At 47.1% G+C, this 17,030-nt stretch overlaps 1 protein-coding gene across 1 annotated transcript in view; it reads right to left on the bottom strand.

Annotated features, from left to right (window-relative positions):
• The window catches only part of CELSR3 (cadherin EGF LAG seven-pass G-type receptor 3), a 790,626-nt gene that overhangs the window by 236,917 nt on the left and 536,679 nt on the right, over positions 1 to 17,030 (bottom strand). Inside the window, exon 13 of the mRNA XM_085624365.1 lies at positions 12,892 to 13,033. Within this exon, the coding sequence (XP_085480491.1) occupies positions 12,892 to 13,033 (142 nt within the window). The remainder of the gene's footprint in view (positions 1 to 12,891; positions 13,034 to 17,030) is intronic.

The raw sequence follows: 17,030 nt of genomic DNA, 5'->3' as shown, positions 1-17,030 counted from the left end.
AATGTTTCTGCTGGATTTAGCGATTGTTACATAGATGTTAAACATTGGACAGTAAAATACAGGTCCAGCTTATAAAAACCATACTTTCCACAGATTTTGTAAATATACCATCTGAACCTAACAGGCACCAATTACCAGCTATAAGACGTGACAGGAATTTTGTTTACACCGGTTCAGAACTTTATAAAACGCAGCAAAATCTGACTTGATATGTGCAGTTTTTCTGTTTTTAAAAACCATATCTGCGGGTCGGATGTTCTGGTTTGCACAAAACTGCGTCTACGGCTTGAGCTAATCCTTGTCAAAGACCGTGCATGTGCCACAAAATAGTGTTGCAGAGTCGATGCATGACAGAAGGAAACCTCTTCATAAGATGCCAATAACAACAACAAAAAACAGGCCATATGGGGAATATGCATAGTACATGGATTAAAAGCTTTGTTTGCCCATGGGGGAAGGAGGGGGTAATTTCATTTGCACTCCTTTCTGCAGGTTTGAGAGGAAATCCATTTAGAGGAAAGCTGAATTTGAAAAGGATGCCATAAATGAGATAATTTAGCATTGCCCCCTTCTACTCTCCCCTTCAGTGGTACCCCTTCTGAATAGGGCCTGCTGGCCTCTCCTGCCTCGCCTGACAGGCAATGAGGGCCACCCTAGACTTCTGGAAGTTCTCACTTCTCTAGAGGGGACACCTTGCATTAGCAAATTGACACATTCAAGAGTTTCTTCCTTATTGAGATTGGTGTTTTGTTAATCGATTTTTTTTCTTTTTGCTATCACTCCCGGGGCATGGTGCTTTTACAATCAATTAATGAAAGAACAAACGGCAGACCAAGGCCAAGCACATCCAGTCCATATGTACTATCAGTTCATAAGGTGGTGCAATCTCTTCCCACACCCGCCGTCAAAGGGTGTCATATGAAAGCCAATTCAAAAAGAAAGATGGAAGGTGCACTCGTTCTGAAGTCAAAATAAGGCGGCGTTAATCGTTGTTCCACAATTAAATCCTTTTATTCAATGAATCTTTTTAAAACTGGCACACAGCCAACGCGTTTTGTTCCCGATTCTTTGCCAGAAGGAACTTCGTCAGGGCTCCTATGTTACAAATTCCGAGCACATGGGGCATGGATTGAGCTTCAAAATGTAGCATGAACGATAGGCTATCTGAAAGCAATCTTATATGTTCTATATAGCAGTAAATTACACCTCCCTCCCTGGTTGATACACAAAATTTCTCACAATTCCCGAAGTTAGCGGACATGAGGGCTTCCTATCTATTGAATGGCATCAACATTGAGTCCTAATTCACTTCTTAACAGTATAGTGGCGAATTTCTATGTGAGCTAACAGACGGAAGGGTCTCCTTTGCGTGGCGTGATAACCAGCAGCCACAGACAAGCATTTGCAATGCAATTGGTGTCAAATTTATGAGTTTCGTAAATGCGAGACCTAATGCATTGCAAATGCTTGTTTTTATTTTGGAGGTGAGTGAAGTGCAAGAATACAGGGCCCGGTAGGTACCTGTTTCAATGTCTGTTTTTTTAGTTCTTGCATTAGCAAAGGCCTTTAGATTTTACTACAACTATATGTACAATACACTAACTTTTAGGGGCCTTCAATAAGCCCTCTTCATCCATTGGACTGTTATTGTGTCATTCATATTTTTTTTCTGATCACTACAGCATGGGGCAGTGGGTCAGGCAACTTCACCCATTGGCTAACTTCACTATGAGTGACAGCAGTTTGTCCTTTAACAAGGAGCACATCTACACACAAAGTAGTTTCCTTCAGTGCAGGGACAACTATGGCGGTGTGTAATTTTTGAGACTAAAAATAATTTTCACTTTTAGGACGCTTTACAAAAACCACAACAAAACAAGCATTGACAAAGTTAAAAGGCTGGCAACCGTCACCAGACCTATTAGCTTCACCAAAGCTTGTTTTCCTACTGGTACTAAGTACTGGCACGACCCAATTCACTTACAGCTCTCGGTATAACTATAATAAAGAGTACCATCCAAATAAAATTCCAAGGTGGGCCCCAAAGCTGCTGAGTTTGCCAATGTTTGCACCACAATTGTACAGCATTACCATAGCCAATACTGGCAGTGATGGGCAGTAGCCTTGGTAAAGCAACACCCTGAAACTACTTGTTTTTTTCCGCAATGTTTGGCATGCCCCAAGTAGCAGTAGAGCTTTACAAAGAAGATTTCATAGCAGCAGGAGCAACACAAAAAAATAGGTACTTTACACACATTGCAGTATCATTTGCGTAGGGTCTGATTGAACAGGTACACAAAGGTGGCCGCAAACCCGCCCTCGGAGCAACAGGCAACTAATGGCTTATTTACCAAATCAGATGGAACAATTCAATTAGCCCAATGAACGTTCACCAGAAAAAGAAAATGTATTTTCCTTTTTGGAAGTGTTCTATAGAATGTAAGGGCCTCCTTTGTCACGTTAATCATTAGTGGTAATGGCGACCAAATAGGGGCAACTTTTTTAAAATTTAAAATAGTTTATGAAAATATCTCCAAACATAAATAGTTATATCACATCCAAAATCGCAAATGCAGTATAGACATAGGAGAACAATAAATGCAAATTGGGACAGACAAAAAGTGTACATCGGATGAAAAATATTACAGAAACGTGAACTAAAAGTACGAGAATTAAGCCTTTTGGGTCTTACTGGGTAAGACAGCATCGAAGGGAGTTTAGCACATCGGAATCTAAGCCGAATCACTGACCTCAGGGAAAAACTTGTGCAATGAGCCATTAGTAATAAGTTACTAGTCCTGCAGGGAGTGAGGCTACAAAGGGATCCGTCAGGATGACAGGGCAAGTCTGCATGGAAACATACACGTGTCTGTCGAGCTGTCACTTGCAAGGGTCTGCTTCAGGCTTCTAACTCTTCCCTGGTGGGCATAGGCGCTGGAAGTAGGGGTGCTGGGGTGCTGCAGTACCCCCTGAAATAATCCTGCTGAAGTTCAGAAAGTGAATGAGCAATAAAGATGCCTTTAATTTTGTGTTTATCTTGTCACCTGCGTGTTCAAAGCCAAAGGACGAATGTCGGGCTGTGTATTTCTATTTCTCTGACTGCAAAGTGAGGGGATTTTCTAAAAGTGATCTGGGTGATAATCCCACTGGGGTACAGGAAACGAATGGAAAGACTGTAGGATGTCAAGTTTCTTTTCTAACACACATTTAAATATCAGTAAATTAACTATACACATATTTCTAATTATAACAGCAACAAGGAAAGCACAAATGAAGCACTTTTTTGTAAGTCTGAAGAGTGATGGAAACAAAGATTTGAGTAAGTTCAAAACAAATCTTGACATTTTACTTGGTCATTCGCAAATGATAAATACCCGCTGAACCCGATTCCATACATTGTCGTTTTTTGCGCGCCAGAGTTTAGTAACACTGCATGTTTATCCAAATGTATTGGCAATTTCAACAGAAAATGTACTGTCTGTAAATGACAGTGCTCTAACACACCAGTGCACCAAAGTGCACGACGGACTACATACCACGCCCTTACTACTAGCCTGCTGAATTGCAGAGGCCGCCCCCGCAGGGGGCTCGAGGGCCGGCGCCATAATGGCCGCCAGAGCCCGGGAAGGAACAGGAACTGGTTTTCACCGGTGGGAAGCGCCGCAGGGCAGAATGCCCTGAGGCCCCCGCCCTCTCCCTTCCAAGAACAATAGGAAGGGGAGATATAAGACGACGCTCCCCCCTGTGGCAGCCCACTTGCATATCATGGGAGCTGGGGGAGCGGCGCCAAATACTTTCGAATGGAAGATTTCGACTCGGAGCAGCTGCGGTATCCACCATCATGACCCAGGCGATGAAGGATCCAAACCGGCAGGAGAGAACAGGGGGTGCCAGGTGTCGGAGGACGACATGCCCGAAGTGTTCCCACCCCTGCCGGGGCACAGAAGGTCGGGAGGGAATGGACCGAAGCCGAGACACGCGGACACAACCCCCAGCTCCCCAGGCAGTATGACGAGGCTTGCAGCGCCGAAAGCGATGGCAGGGTAAAGGCTCGAGGAGCGAGGAGTGGCGGCGTCTCTGCCGGTCACCATGGCAATGTTGTAATAAGTTGTCCTGCCCTGCCTTGGTTCTATGGCGCAATGGCGATGTGCGAGCTATGCAAGTGTAGGCAAATGTGGCGTTACTATAGGATGGTGGCTCAGCGAGCGGAGGGCTGTTATGTGGAAACATTTGCGCTATCCCGCACAGCGTCTGCCTGACACGTGTTTACTGTGCGTAATTTTGAGAAGAAATATAAGTGTCTGGGCCCTTTCCGGGAGGACACTGCGGCCTGTACCAGGGCCTGGCTTATTCCGCAGAGGGCCTCGCGGCACTGGGGGAGGTTCCAGGATGAACACTGTCCGCAAGGAGCCCCCCGAGGGGAATACGCCCTCAGGAAAGATCAGACACACTGTCTACAGAAACCACCCCGCCCGGGCGGTGGGAGAGGCTCCCGAGAGGATCATACATATCAATTGTCCACAGAGAGCCCCGGGGAGGTGGGAGAGGCGCCCAGAAAATATGAGAGGCAAAACAACTGTCCCCAGAGAGCCCGCGGGGCGGGCTGAGCCTAGCTAGGGCTACGAACGGCTCTTTTCTTTCCCTGATACGTATATTTGCCTCACACAAGGGGCAGCTAGACAAGCTGGTGACCCCCTCCGCAGGGATATGCATCCCGTTAAGACCAATGGAGGTGTGAAGAGAGGGACGCAGAAGGGCGCGCAGCAATACGAGTTAAAAGACCGGCCAACGCTTAGCTCCAAAGAAGTAAACCATCCCAAGAAGGACTGACTCCAAAGAGGAAGAGGCCGTGAGCCGGGCACACCTGATGCGTCTTTTTAGGAGGCGCACGCGTGCAAAAGGTCTGAGCCCTGCAGTGCATTGTTAATTTGTCAGGCAAGCTGTGCGTTTTATTCGTGTTTGTGCGCAATCACTGCGTCATGTAGGATCGAATACAGGGGAGTGAATTTGTTTAATTAAATCCATCTCTGGCCGTTGCACACTAAAATTGTCCAGCCTCCTAGGTGAATGTTCTCCTCTTCCATCCAGATCTTAGCAGCACCCTTTCAATAGGCATCACTAAATCTCCCCGTGGGCTCATGTAAAGCGCTCCGATAACTTCGGGTCGTGTTCGCGCTATATTAATGTGCAAAAAAAAAAAAGTTTGTCCCCATGTCTGAATGTGTAATGTAAATACGGTGCTCATGTAAAGCGCTCCAATACCTTAGGGTCGAGTTTGCGCTATATAAATATACAACACCGTAATTGCGATAAAACACTTTAAGGTGCCGCCAGGGCTTGCAGGGCCACTAGGGTACTGATTGCTCGCAATTCTTTTCCTTTGAATTTATTGATACTCATCTATGAGTCAACAGCACCGTTGGGATGGGAGGTGCGGTAACCCTTAAGCCGGGCAAGGCACTGCGGCAATGCACCACTAGCGCCGGCCATAAGGGCACCCTAGGCGCAAGTACTGAAGCACGATCCTGTCGGCAGGGAACGTATCATTGCAGGGTAAACAAGCCGACCGGCGCGTGGGTGATACGTTAGAACGGCGAGAAAGTGGCACATAGGGCGCAAATGCCGATGCGATAAGAAAAATTCAAGAGAGGCATGTTGTTTGTTTGTTCAAAAGGAACAGGTCTGTGTGATGTAAATGGTGCCCAAGTGAAGCGCTCTGTGTGTGCGATATACAAGCCTGAAAACATGAGCTCCCTTCCAGTTGAATTCTCGGTGAAGCATATCGGTAGCAGTGACAGGCTGTACTTTCCAGACGAAATGGACCCGTCGAAGGTGTCAGCAGGGGCCGGCTTAACCTTCCTCAAATGGCACAAGTTTCTATTTATTTAAGCATTGATATAGCGCGAATTTTTTCCCCGATGTTGGCAGTGAGCTGTACAATACCATTCTACCTCCGGGTGACCCAGGAGCATGGTTTGGGGAAAGTGAATGATTGGGCGGCACTGGGGCCCAGCATAGAGCACCAGATATTTCGTATGCAGAACGACACATGCAGGGAACGAAGGTCCAAGCAACCACGTAGCGCATAAAAGCACAGGGCACTGTGCCTACAGATGCAGAATCAAGTAATTCATTAGATCTACAGCCTAGGGCCTTACCACCCTGTATCCGCCTGATCCCGGAAGCTAAGCAGGGTTGGGCTTGGTTAGTACTTGGATGGGAGACCTCCAGTTGCTGTAGCGTGAGTTTTCTGGGTTTTTGATATTTAAGTGAGTTAATCGGCAGAGCTGGCACCCAGCACTGATGGAGGCCACCCCTCCCTTTTGGTGATATCCGAGAGGGTTAACAACTAATTACAGTATCTCTGACCTTTCCGGTCCTCGGGAACACATGTGGACATGGCTGGAAATTATTCCGCCTGCAATTATCGGAGGAAGTTGATAGAAACTCGGAACTTTCGGTATAAAAAAAAAAAATAAAAAAAATAAATAATAGCCCCCCCCGCAGTTCCTTCGCTCGAACACCGTCGTAATCAGACTGTTTTTCGGATCAACATGTATTCATTTTGGAAATTCAGTTAAATTACTTTGTCAAAAAAAAAACAAAAAAAAAAAAATGAATGTGTCTGCCTTCATCGCAACTGGTGCCCCCGTAAGCGCTCTGAAAATGGGCTTGTAGTGGATGGGGGTTGAAAAAGCAGGCTTTATTTATTTTTTTTTTATAAAAAAAAAATAAAAAAAAATGACTTCCCTTGGATAAGCGGCATTAGCACGTTCTTAGGTTCGAGGAACACGATCTATCGATTGCCGCCTTGGGTAGGGCAATCTGCAAGCTAAGTAGTGCCCAGGGTGGCCTGGCACGTTGCGCAAAGGTCGCCCATTGTACTGCATTGAGGAACCCATAGCGATACGAAGGTTATGTTCCCTGCGCCCCCTGGCAGGGCCTACTCGGTATTTCATCCTCCCACAGTTCAGTGGACTGGATGTAAAGAAAATGTACGACGTGAAAATACCACAACATAATACACAGTTGTGTTGTGGAGTGGACTCCGGTAAATGAAAGAAGCAAATGTGCAATGGATAATGTTTGGAAAACATATTATGCACTTCATTGGGCGCGCATAATCAAAAAAAGAAAAAATGTAGGAAGAAGGAAAGGTTTAGCTGTAAACCAGTTGAGCTTGACAAAAAGCAACCTGCGGTTAATAACCTGGTTAAAAAAAAAAAAAAAAAAAAAAAGTGGGAGGTCAACTAGTGATTTCACCTCCAGGAAATAAGATCAGTTTGTTTGAGTCACGGCACGCAGCGCCTTGGGTTAGCAGGCCTGCTGCAAAAACCACACAACAATGAATTACCGGATGGTTGTGTGGACATGAGCAAGATTATACATGCTCTTCACATTTGATCCAAACCTGTTGGCTGGATAGTAATGAAGACAGCCAAGTGCGAAATTAAGGGGTAGTGCACGGAATTACCGAATTGTCATTCATATTGGTATTGGTGCTCCACATGTCTGCGGTACAGCAGAAGTCAGCTGAGTAAAAGACTACAAATGAGCTGTCAGGGTGATTTACGACCCTAGGAGTTGCAAATGAGCAAAAAGACAAACCAGTGATTTATGGCCAGCCGATGATTTATGGCTGATGATTTATGATGCTCATGCGGAGTGATTTATGACAGCCGAATGATGACAGATTGTGACCGAATGATTTATGGCCCACCGATGATTTATGACCCATGATTTATGACCCATGATTTATGATATGTAGGCAAAATGATAACGAAATTATGATGGCTTGTGATAGAATGATTTATGACCAATGATTTACGACCCATGATGTCGGGCTGCTGATTTATGGGGATCAGGCAGAGTGATTTATGGCAAAAAAGTAAGGGCCAATTGTGGCAGAATGATTTATGATGCATAATGATTTATGGCCCATGATTTATGATGTCCAGCGGACAATGCGTGACATCACATCTGTAATAATGTGTGACAACGATTTATGACCCCGGCCTCCAATGGGTGGCAGGGGGAGTTGTACAAGTGCGATTATGTAATAAAACTGCGGCCAACAATTACCACCACATACGACGATTGTTGGCTGTTTTTCTAGTAATGCAGATGCACGAATATGGTACGGTTCCTGGAATGGGCGCAGTGCGGCCGTTATTGCAGAGGCCGCCCCCGCAGGGGGCTCGAGGGCCGGCGCCATAATGGCCGCCAGAGCCCGGGAAGGAACAGGAACTGGTTTTCACCGGCGGGAAGCGCCGCAGGGCAGAATGCCCTGAGGCCCTCGCCCTCTCCCTTCCAAGAACAATAGGAAGGGGAGATATAAGACGACGCTCCCCCCTGTGGCAGCCCACTTGCATATCATGGGAGATGGGGGAGCGGCGCCAAATACTTTCGAATCCCACCCACCCACACCTTGGGAGCAGCAGCGTCGCAGTGCTGACGAAAACCAAAGGAACTACGGGTACAAAGGTTTGGAGAGGGAGACACACCGACATACGGTGTGTGTGAATAGGGCCACTCACTTTGGGATGCCGCTCGGCAGGGTGAGTTGGCCAGCAACTGGGGCAGGTAACGGAGACGGCGCTCGCAGCCCAGCCCCTGCCAGACGGCAGGGCACAAAACAGTCTTAACAAGGTAGCGAGTTGAGGCCTAACTCCGGGTAAGGAACTGCCCCCGCGCAACAGGAGCACACACAGATTGCAAATCTAAATGGCGGAAACAACAAGTGTATTGGTATTGTATGGGAGCACACCAACAGGGCGGTGTGTAGAAGGAGGGCCACTCACTTTGGGATGCCGCACGGCAGGGTGAGTGCGCCTGACGAAATCGGGGTAGCAAACGGAGACGGCGCTCGCAGCCCAGCCCCCGCCAGAAGGTGGGGCACAAAAGAGACTAACAAGGTAGCGAGTTGGGGGCCTAACTCCGGGGAAAAGGCTACCCCCCCACACGCAAAGGGGCGTGGTAAACAACAAAGAACAATCTATGAGCTGTCAGGGTGATTTACGACCCTAGGAGTTGCAAATGAGCAAAAAGACAAACCAGTGATTTATGGCCAGCCGATGATTTATGGCTGATGATTTATGATGCTCATGCGGAGTGATTTATGACAGCCGAATGATGACAGATTGTGACAGAATGATTTATGGCCCACCGATGATTTATGACCCATGATTTATGATATGTAGGCAAAATGATAACGTAATTATGATGGCTTGTGATAGAATGATTTATGACCAATGATTTACGACCCATGATGTCGGGCTGCTGATTTATGGGGATCAGGCAGAGTGATTTATGACAACAAAGTAAGGGCCAATTGTGGCAGAATGATTTATGATGCATAATGATTTATGGCCTGTGAGAAGTTGGCCTGATGTATGATGTCACTAGTTCTAGTGTACACCTTATATCAGTCCAAATACCCTTATGGTGATTGGTTGTAAAGTCAACCTTATAGACCAGCTATCCTAGTGGTAGCATGGACAAGAGCAGTCTTAGGCTAAACTCTGAATGGCATGTGAAGCCAGCTGTGATACCATATATAATCCCTTGAATACCAAATGAAAGGACACCACAACAGATATATATATAAAATAAAGTGTATTTATTCTAGTCAAACCCTCAGCACTCTTTATGAGATTAGAGGTAAGTACAACACAGTCTTATTTAAGCATACATTAAATCACACAGGTAAGTAATACAGTTAGGCCCTAGGGGCCACGCAAACCATATACTAAGTAAGTGGTATAAGGACCACTGTCACGGAAATAGAATAGGCCTAGGCCTAGGGAATCGCTGGGGCTACACTACACTAGCGTTAGTTAGGAAGTGGGAGGCCCACGGGATTTGTGTGCAGAGTGGAAACACTCACGCGTAATGCGTAAAAGTCAATAGCAATAGTACAGTTTAGAGAACGGCAGATTTAGGACACTTCCGGAGTAGCTAGGAAGTTGAGACTTGAAAACTAGACACTAGGATAGTCACTATCCTGATGAGCACCGGAGTACCCAAGTTACCTAGCCCACAGGCTGCGGGTGCATAGGGGTGAAGATGCGTCGTTTTCGTCGTCGACTCCTATGGATGCCTGAAGAAAGATGCTGACAGGCAGTCAGTGAAGAGTGTCCGGTGGATCCCAAGGCTGGGATCAAGAAGAGAGGAAACCTGCAAGCAGAAGGGACAGAGTCAAGGTCACTAGCCAGTGACCACGTGGAACCAGGAAGGAACCAGGCGATGTCGTGAAGATTGCAGGTGAAGGTAAAGCTTGTCGCTGCAGCCAGGAGGACCAGGAAGCGTTGAGGACGACCAGGACCAGGAGGCGAGCTGTCCCACGAAGGCTCTTGCTGTCGGCGGCGTCGAAGTTGGACTAGGACTCACCAAGCCTTGGCAAGCGGAACCCACGAAGAACGGAGGACTTGCTTCTGGTGCAGACCAGGAAGGTCTGGGGTGCTTCTTCTTTGCAGAGAAGCGGGAGCCAGTCTGGAGGAGCCAAACCAGCGCAGAAGATTTCAGGGTGCGTCGTCACAAAGGCCACTAGCCAGCGGGCAAGCAACCGGACAGACGCGGCAAGCAGGAAAATGCAGAAGGGCCCCACGCAGGAGTCGTGGAGTGTGGGGGGCTGATCTTCGGTGCAGATGGCGCTTGGGGTTGGGGCTTCTCAATCCCTGGTGCACAACTTCGAGGGTGCCTCAGAAGCTGCGCTTTAAGTTACTAGCCACTTTTCCCAGGTAGCCGGTCCCACGTCGCTCGTCGCCTCCACGGATCTCAGCTTTGCTGTCGATGTGGATCAGGGTCGGAGAAGTCTGGAAGTCAAGGCTCTGGTCGGGCTCTGCAGTCGGTTCCTCGTAGAACGTGGGCAAAGCAAAGGGTAGTCTCTTGATGGTGCCTGTTTGCACAGGGTAGCCACTCCTTGGCTACAAGGGAGATTCTTCAGTCTTCTTCTTTCGTCGAATGTCGAAGGTCCAGAGTTTCTGTTCAAGTTTGCAGGTTCAGGATAATCTAAAGTCTTGAGGCCCAACTCCCACTCTTATACTAATCTGGGGGGCTGGGATACCTGCTAGGTCACGCCTTATGGGTGGGACCTGGGAGGGGGTGGTTACACCCACTTCCCTTTGTCCAGTTTCGCGCCAGAGCTGGGGCTGGAGTGCCCCAGCGCCGGTTTGAACTGGACTATGCAAGGAACACCTTGTGTGCCCCAGGCATGTCTCATTCCTTTCAGCCCACCCTGCCCCAATACACTAAAGGCTGTCTGGGGAGGTGCTAGCACCTCCCCAAGCAGGAAACCTATTGTCCAGGCCTCCCTGGCTGGGATCACTCCCAGCTGCAGGAGGTCAGACTTGTGTCGTGGCAGCAGCATCCATTTTGTGATGCTGAGGCTTTGGTCAGAGGCTAACAGTTGAAGTATGATTTTAACATGTCTTTCCCTCTAGAAGGGGGGAATAATATTCTCATGTCCAGAAATGGCATGGGGGTATTATTCCACAGTGTTAGACACCTTACACGACATGTTTCGATAAAGCCAAACCATAGTTACCATAACCGTCTAAGATTATAAGGCACTTTATGAGTATATGGTAGGCTATATCATAGAACAGCTATAAGGACTTAGTTCCGAAAGCTGCAGACAGGCTCAGCTCATGCTAGAGCACCATCTCACATGTTACCAAGCACTCTGCCTCCAGGATTGTTAAGGCCTGCCATAGGAGTGACTGATAGGTACACATGTGTCTATATGTAAGTTAGGTATAGGAATACTACACCTAAGCAAGGGGTGATTACACGACCTTGCCCCAGCTGAGTGATCAGCCAGTTGTGTCAGAATGGAAGGCCAGGCCAGGGGTGGCATAATACATGCTGCAGCCCCTGGTAGGCCTAGGGTACACCTATGCCCTGGGTACCTAGGGTACTCTGTACAGGGGCCAATAAGGTGATCCTATCCAAATGGGTTATGCACCTAAAGTACATAGTCCATTTTAAAGAGAGAGCAGACAGCCTGAGACCCTGAATGGCAGGATCTCAGGCCAACTAAGTCGAAAAACCAGCTAGACACTAGGCAAAAAGTTGGGGGTAACCATAGTCAGATATCCACCTTCCTACATGGCCCATGATTTATGATGTCCAGCGGACAATGCGTGACATCACATCTGTAATAATGTGTGACAACGATTTATGACCCCGGCCTCCAATGGGTGGCAGGGGGAGTTGTACAAGTGCGATTATGTAATAAAACTGCGGCCAACAATTACCACCACATACGACGATTGTTGGCTGTTTTTCTAGTAATGCAGATGCACGAATATGGTACGGTTCCTGGAATGGGCGCAGTGCGGCAGTTATGGGCGTGGCACATTTACCTCACTTGTTTCTTTGTATGATGATTTGATCTTTCCCGATCCCTATGACTTCAGCGATATAATATTCATGGCAGCACCCCCACTTTAAAAATGGTTCCATCACCACTGTTGGTGTGTGCTTCGGCACATTTCCTGTGTTGCTTCTCCTGTCAGGGCCGCCCCTTAATCGGATTGACTGGGACTGCGCCCAGGCGGAAAGATAAACCGGTGTTTGCTGTGGGGCAGGGGTCGTTGCCGTGTGATGGCAGGAGGTGTGAGGAAGATGGGAGGCGGGCAGAGGGTTGATGTGGTGCTAACAATTATGCTGAGGTACATTAAGGGCTGATTACAAAGTCTTTAACGAGACCCGATTGAGACCCAGTGGGATGAACCAGCTGCTGCTTGCATGACATTAAGGCAGGCAGCTCCCTGCTGCGCCCCTCGGAATATTGGCGCCCCGGGCCTGGGCCCAGCTCACCCATACCTAAAACCAGTCCTGTCTACTGTCAGCACCGTGGCCTTTCTCGGAAACACCTCTCGTTCTCACCTGTGCTCGCAGTACTGTCCAAAATGGTGGCCTCCACACTCACAGACGTAGCCCTTGGGAGAGTCTGGCTTCCTCCGACAGAGAGCCCTGTTCTCGCACGGTTTCAGCTGACATATGTCAACGCAGGTCGCGCCGTAGAACCCTGGAGGAAAGCAGCAAGGAAAAAATAAGCCCAAGACAATCAAAATAACAACACGACTGACGGAACTCTGCGGTGTTAGAGCTGCGATGGGTGCGACCTTTCAAGTGAAAAATACCAGCCCTTTGTCCACGTTTTAAGAGTCTGCAGAAACCCGGACGAGAACATCAGATAACATTGACTGTATTCATCATTTGTAACACAACTTTTCTGTTTCTGTTTACATTGCGTTACAATATATAATCGATATTAATAAACGGACACTTCCCACACAAAAATTAAATCTGACATGCTAGAATATAATCCCATCACGTGCCACCTGTAACATGGAGTTCAAAATGAGGACCAGCATTTTTACTTGCAAAAATCTAAATATTACCAAAAAATATATATTAAACAGTGACTGTATTTGCAAGCATTTGCAAAATATATCAAAATAACAGGCTGCACTGAAAAAACTTTAGAAGCATATATTACAAAGACACTTTTGCATTTCCTGTACGTCTTTCTTATAAAATGGAGCAGGCTTGGCCCAGCTGCAGTGAAAGGCTACAAAGGGGCAGGGGCTTCTAGTGACGTCTGAAGAGGTGCAGCAAGTGGGCGTGGCCACAGGAGGGCTTCCAGCTTGTGCTCTGACTGAGCTGTTTCAAGTGTTAAACTTAATCGAAAACGGGTATATTTTTAAAGCAAAGTGAGTAGCGAAATCTCGGCATGTGTAGAGTCTTCCCCAGCCCAGGCGCATGCAGATAGATGACACCACGCGAGAGCTGCAGTAGACCAGTACTTTATTCTTCCACATACACTCACACACACTGCTCATTACACCGTACTTCCCATTAACTACATCCTAACACCTCTCCGCATATTACGATTTTCCTGTTCAGAGTCCACCCAGAACCACAAGGGCCATAGTGCGCATAACATCAATATGCTACACATCCCCCTTTGTTAAATAAAAGTGGGTGACAACGCTAAAATCACATTTCCTCGATTAGTCGACGAGGTTCTCGCACTTGTCTGCTGGCTCGGTGATCCTAGGTGATCGAGGTCCACCCTGATCAGCCGACATAGGCTCAGAAGCTTGAGCCAGGCCTGCTGGCAGGGTTGCCCCACACGTAGTTTCACAAATGTAGCGGTAGGTGTTTAAAATGTGATGCGTCCCGAGTGATGGATTGTCCAGGACGATGTGCTGTCACCCTATGTCCCTTGCATGCCATGACCTGTAAAGGATCAGCAGCAAAAAGAGTGGCCATTTTCTGTCTTCGTCTCTGCTTAACCTGTACCCACTCTCCTTTGGCAACGCTGATCTGCATTCGCTTTCATTTTCCTTTTCCGAGTCATGTCAGTGTCTGAAACCTTGTCAGTATCCACTGATCAATCCGGGGTCCATTGGGGTAGTTTTGTTCTGATGGCTCTCCCAAATAGCTAGGTGGCTGGACTCTCATCAGTTGTGGAGTGAGGAGTTGATTGTTTGGCCCAGAGAACCTGGCACATGGCTTGGTTCAGATTAATTCCCTCCATGGACGCTCGTTGAATGACCCTCTTGAGGGTGCCCATGAATCGTTCAACTACACCATTAGCTTGGGGCCAGAGGGGTGTACTCTTTTGGGGTTTGACTTTGAGCTGGACAAGAAATTCTTTGAACTCTTTGCTGTTAAAGGGCTTGCTGTTATCAGATTTGAGGATTTCGAGGACACCCCACATTGCAAAGATGTCATCAAGACGTTCTATGACTTTGTCATGCCTTGTCGAAGATAGGTCTTCCACCAAAGGAAAACGAGAATATTCGTCTATGAATACCATGAGATGATGTCCATTTGCTAAAGGCCCAAAAAAGTAAACTGCAACCATCTCCCAGGCATGGACAGGAAGGTCAGACATTGTCACTGGGTGCTGCGTCACCTGGGGGACAAACAATTGCAAATATGGCACACCTTCAGCTCCTTCTTGACTCGCTCATCTAACCGAGGGAACCACACCCGATCTCTTAAGGCTCTTTTGGTGGCTACGATATCATGGTGTCCTCCACGGGCCAGCTCGATGACCCGCTGTCTTAGGCTTCCAGGTATGACGATTCTCGAGCCTCGCAGTATAACACCTTCTTGGGTGACTGCTAACTCATCCTGTTAATTTTTTAACTTTTGGAATTCCACATTATTGGCAAGCGGACAGGTACTTCTCCTCCATGATTGTGTGCTGATAAGTTCTTTGATCATGGTCATGTCTTTATCTGCATTGGTGGTAGCAATGATTTGTTCCATAGACAGAGCCGCTGCTGTGCTGGATCTCACAATAAAGTTGAGATATGCTTCAGCTGTCATGGATGTCGAACTGTGACGATGTAGCATCACTCATGAAACGTATTCTGCTGGGTTTTGATCCTTCTCCGGTTTATGCACAATTTCATAGTCATACTCTTGCAGTCTTAACCCTCACCTCTCGATGAGAGGGGGTATCTTAGCTTTCTGGTTTCCAAAAATTGTAAGCAAAGGTGATCCGCTATGATGGTGAATCGTTTTCCATAGAGGAATACATGAAAATGTTTGCAGGCCCACACCACAGCCAAACTCTCTTTCTCCGGCTAAGAGTAGACATGTTCTGCTTCAGAGATGCTTTGACTGGCATAGGCCACAATGTGTCCCTGAGCATTCGGTTGGCCATTGTGTTGAGCAAGGATGGCCCCTAGCCCTACAGGGCGTGCATCAACCATTATTTCGATATTTGTAACTTGGGGTCAAAATAGGCCATTTCAGTTGCATTCTCAATCACATGTTTAATGTCTTTGAAACTGATCGTATACCAGAGACCAGTGAAATGGTACATTTCGCTTTGCCAAGTCTCTCAATGGAGCCCTCACTGTAGCAAAGTTGCAAATGTATCTTGAGCAATAACTGGCCATGCCTAGGAAGGATTGCAGCATGGTGACATCCTGGGGGGGGGGGGTCGGAGGGGGGAAAGTGGAAGAAAGTGCTTGCACCTTGTCTGGGTCTGGAGTCATTCCCCCATCAGAGAATATGTGCCCAAAAAACGTGAGTTTGGTGTTGTGAAACTCACACTTTGCAGTGTTCAAGCAAGGCCTGCATCAGCAAGTAACTGGCTCACTTGGGTAAGGGCTTTGTCGTATTCTTTCTGTGTTCTCCCAAAAACCAGTATGTCATCACTGTAATTGAAATCATGTGTAAAAGGTTTGATTATTCGACGAACAACATCCTGAAATATCTCAGCAGCTGAAGATACTCCTAAACTCAGTCTCTTATATCTCAACAAATCAACATGAGTCAAAAAGGTAGTAAAGTACCTGCAGTTCTACTCCAACTCGAGTTGATAGTATCCTTTATTCAAGCCAAGACGGGAAAACATTTTGGCTCCATTCAATTGCATGATCATGTCCGTTATATGTGAAGTGGACCAGGGTGTCTCTCCCTCTCAATAGCTTTGTTTGCCAGGTGCATATCAATGCAAATGCGCTCTGGTGTGCTACTGTCCATTTTTGGTACTACTACTACTATGGGCAAAACCCATGGCCTGTGGAGTGTTCAGTGAAGTCATGTTTTAAGAGTGCTTCCGACTTTTTCTCTACAGCTTCTTGTACACGAATAGCAAATCAACGGTGACGCTGGGCAACAGGGAGAATGTTTTCATTGATATGAATCAGTACTTTCATTTTCTTGAGTTTTTTCAGGCCATGGAACAATGACAGGATCGGCTCGTGATCTCAGACTGAGCGCAGAGGTTGTAGTTGAGTTATATCAACCACGTCAGTGGCAGTGGCAAAACTGAGGAAACAAGCACTTAACGAAGTCACTTGTAGAACATGAATGGTGGCTCTCACCAACGTCTTTTTGTGTCACATTGTCGCTGTGAATGACCCTTGGCTTTGCAATTGCTCAGAAGCAGCCCAGGTATATACCATCGTGCCTGAGTAAGGCGAGAAATAGGTGAATAGGCTGTTAAACTGTCTATGATTAAAGTTATTGGGTGATTGTTGAATTTCAATCTG

This window comes from Triturus cristatus, chromosome 9 (assembly GCF_964204655.1).
Source record: "Triturus cristatus chromosome 9, aTriCri1.1, whole genome shotgun sequence".
In the NCBI taxonomy this organism is placed as follows: domain Eukaryota; kingdom Metazoa; phylum Chordata; class Amphibia; order Caudata; family Salamandridae; genus Triturus; species Triturus cristatus.
This window is presented reverse-complemented; position numbering and strand designations above follow the sequence as displayed.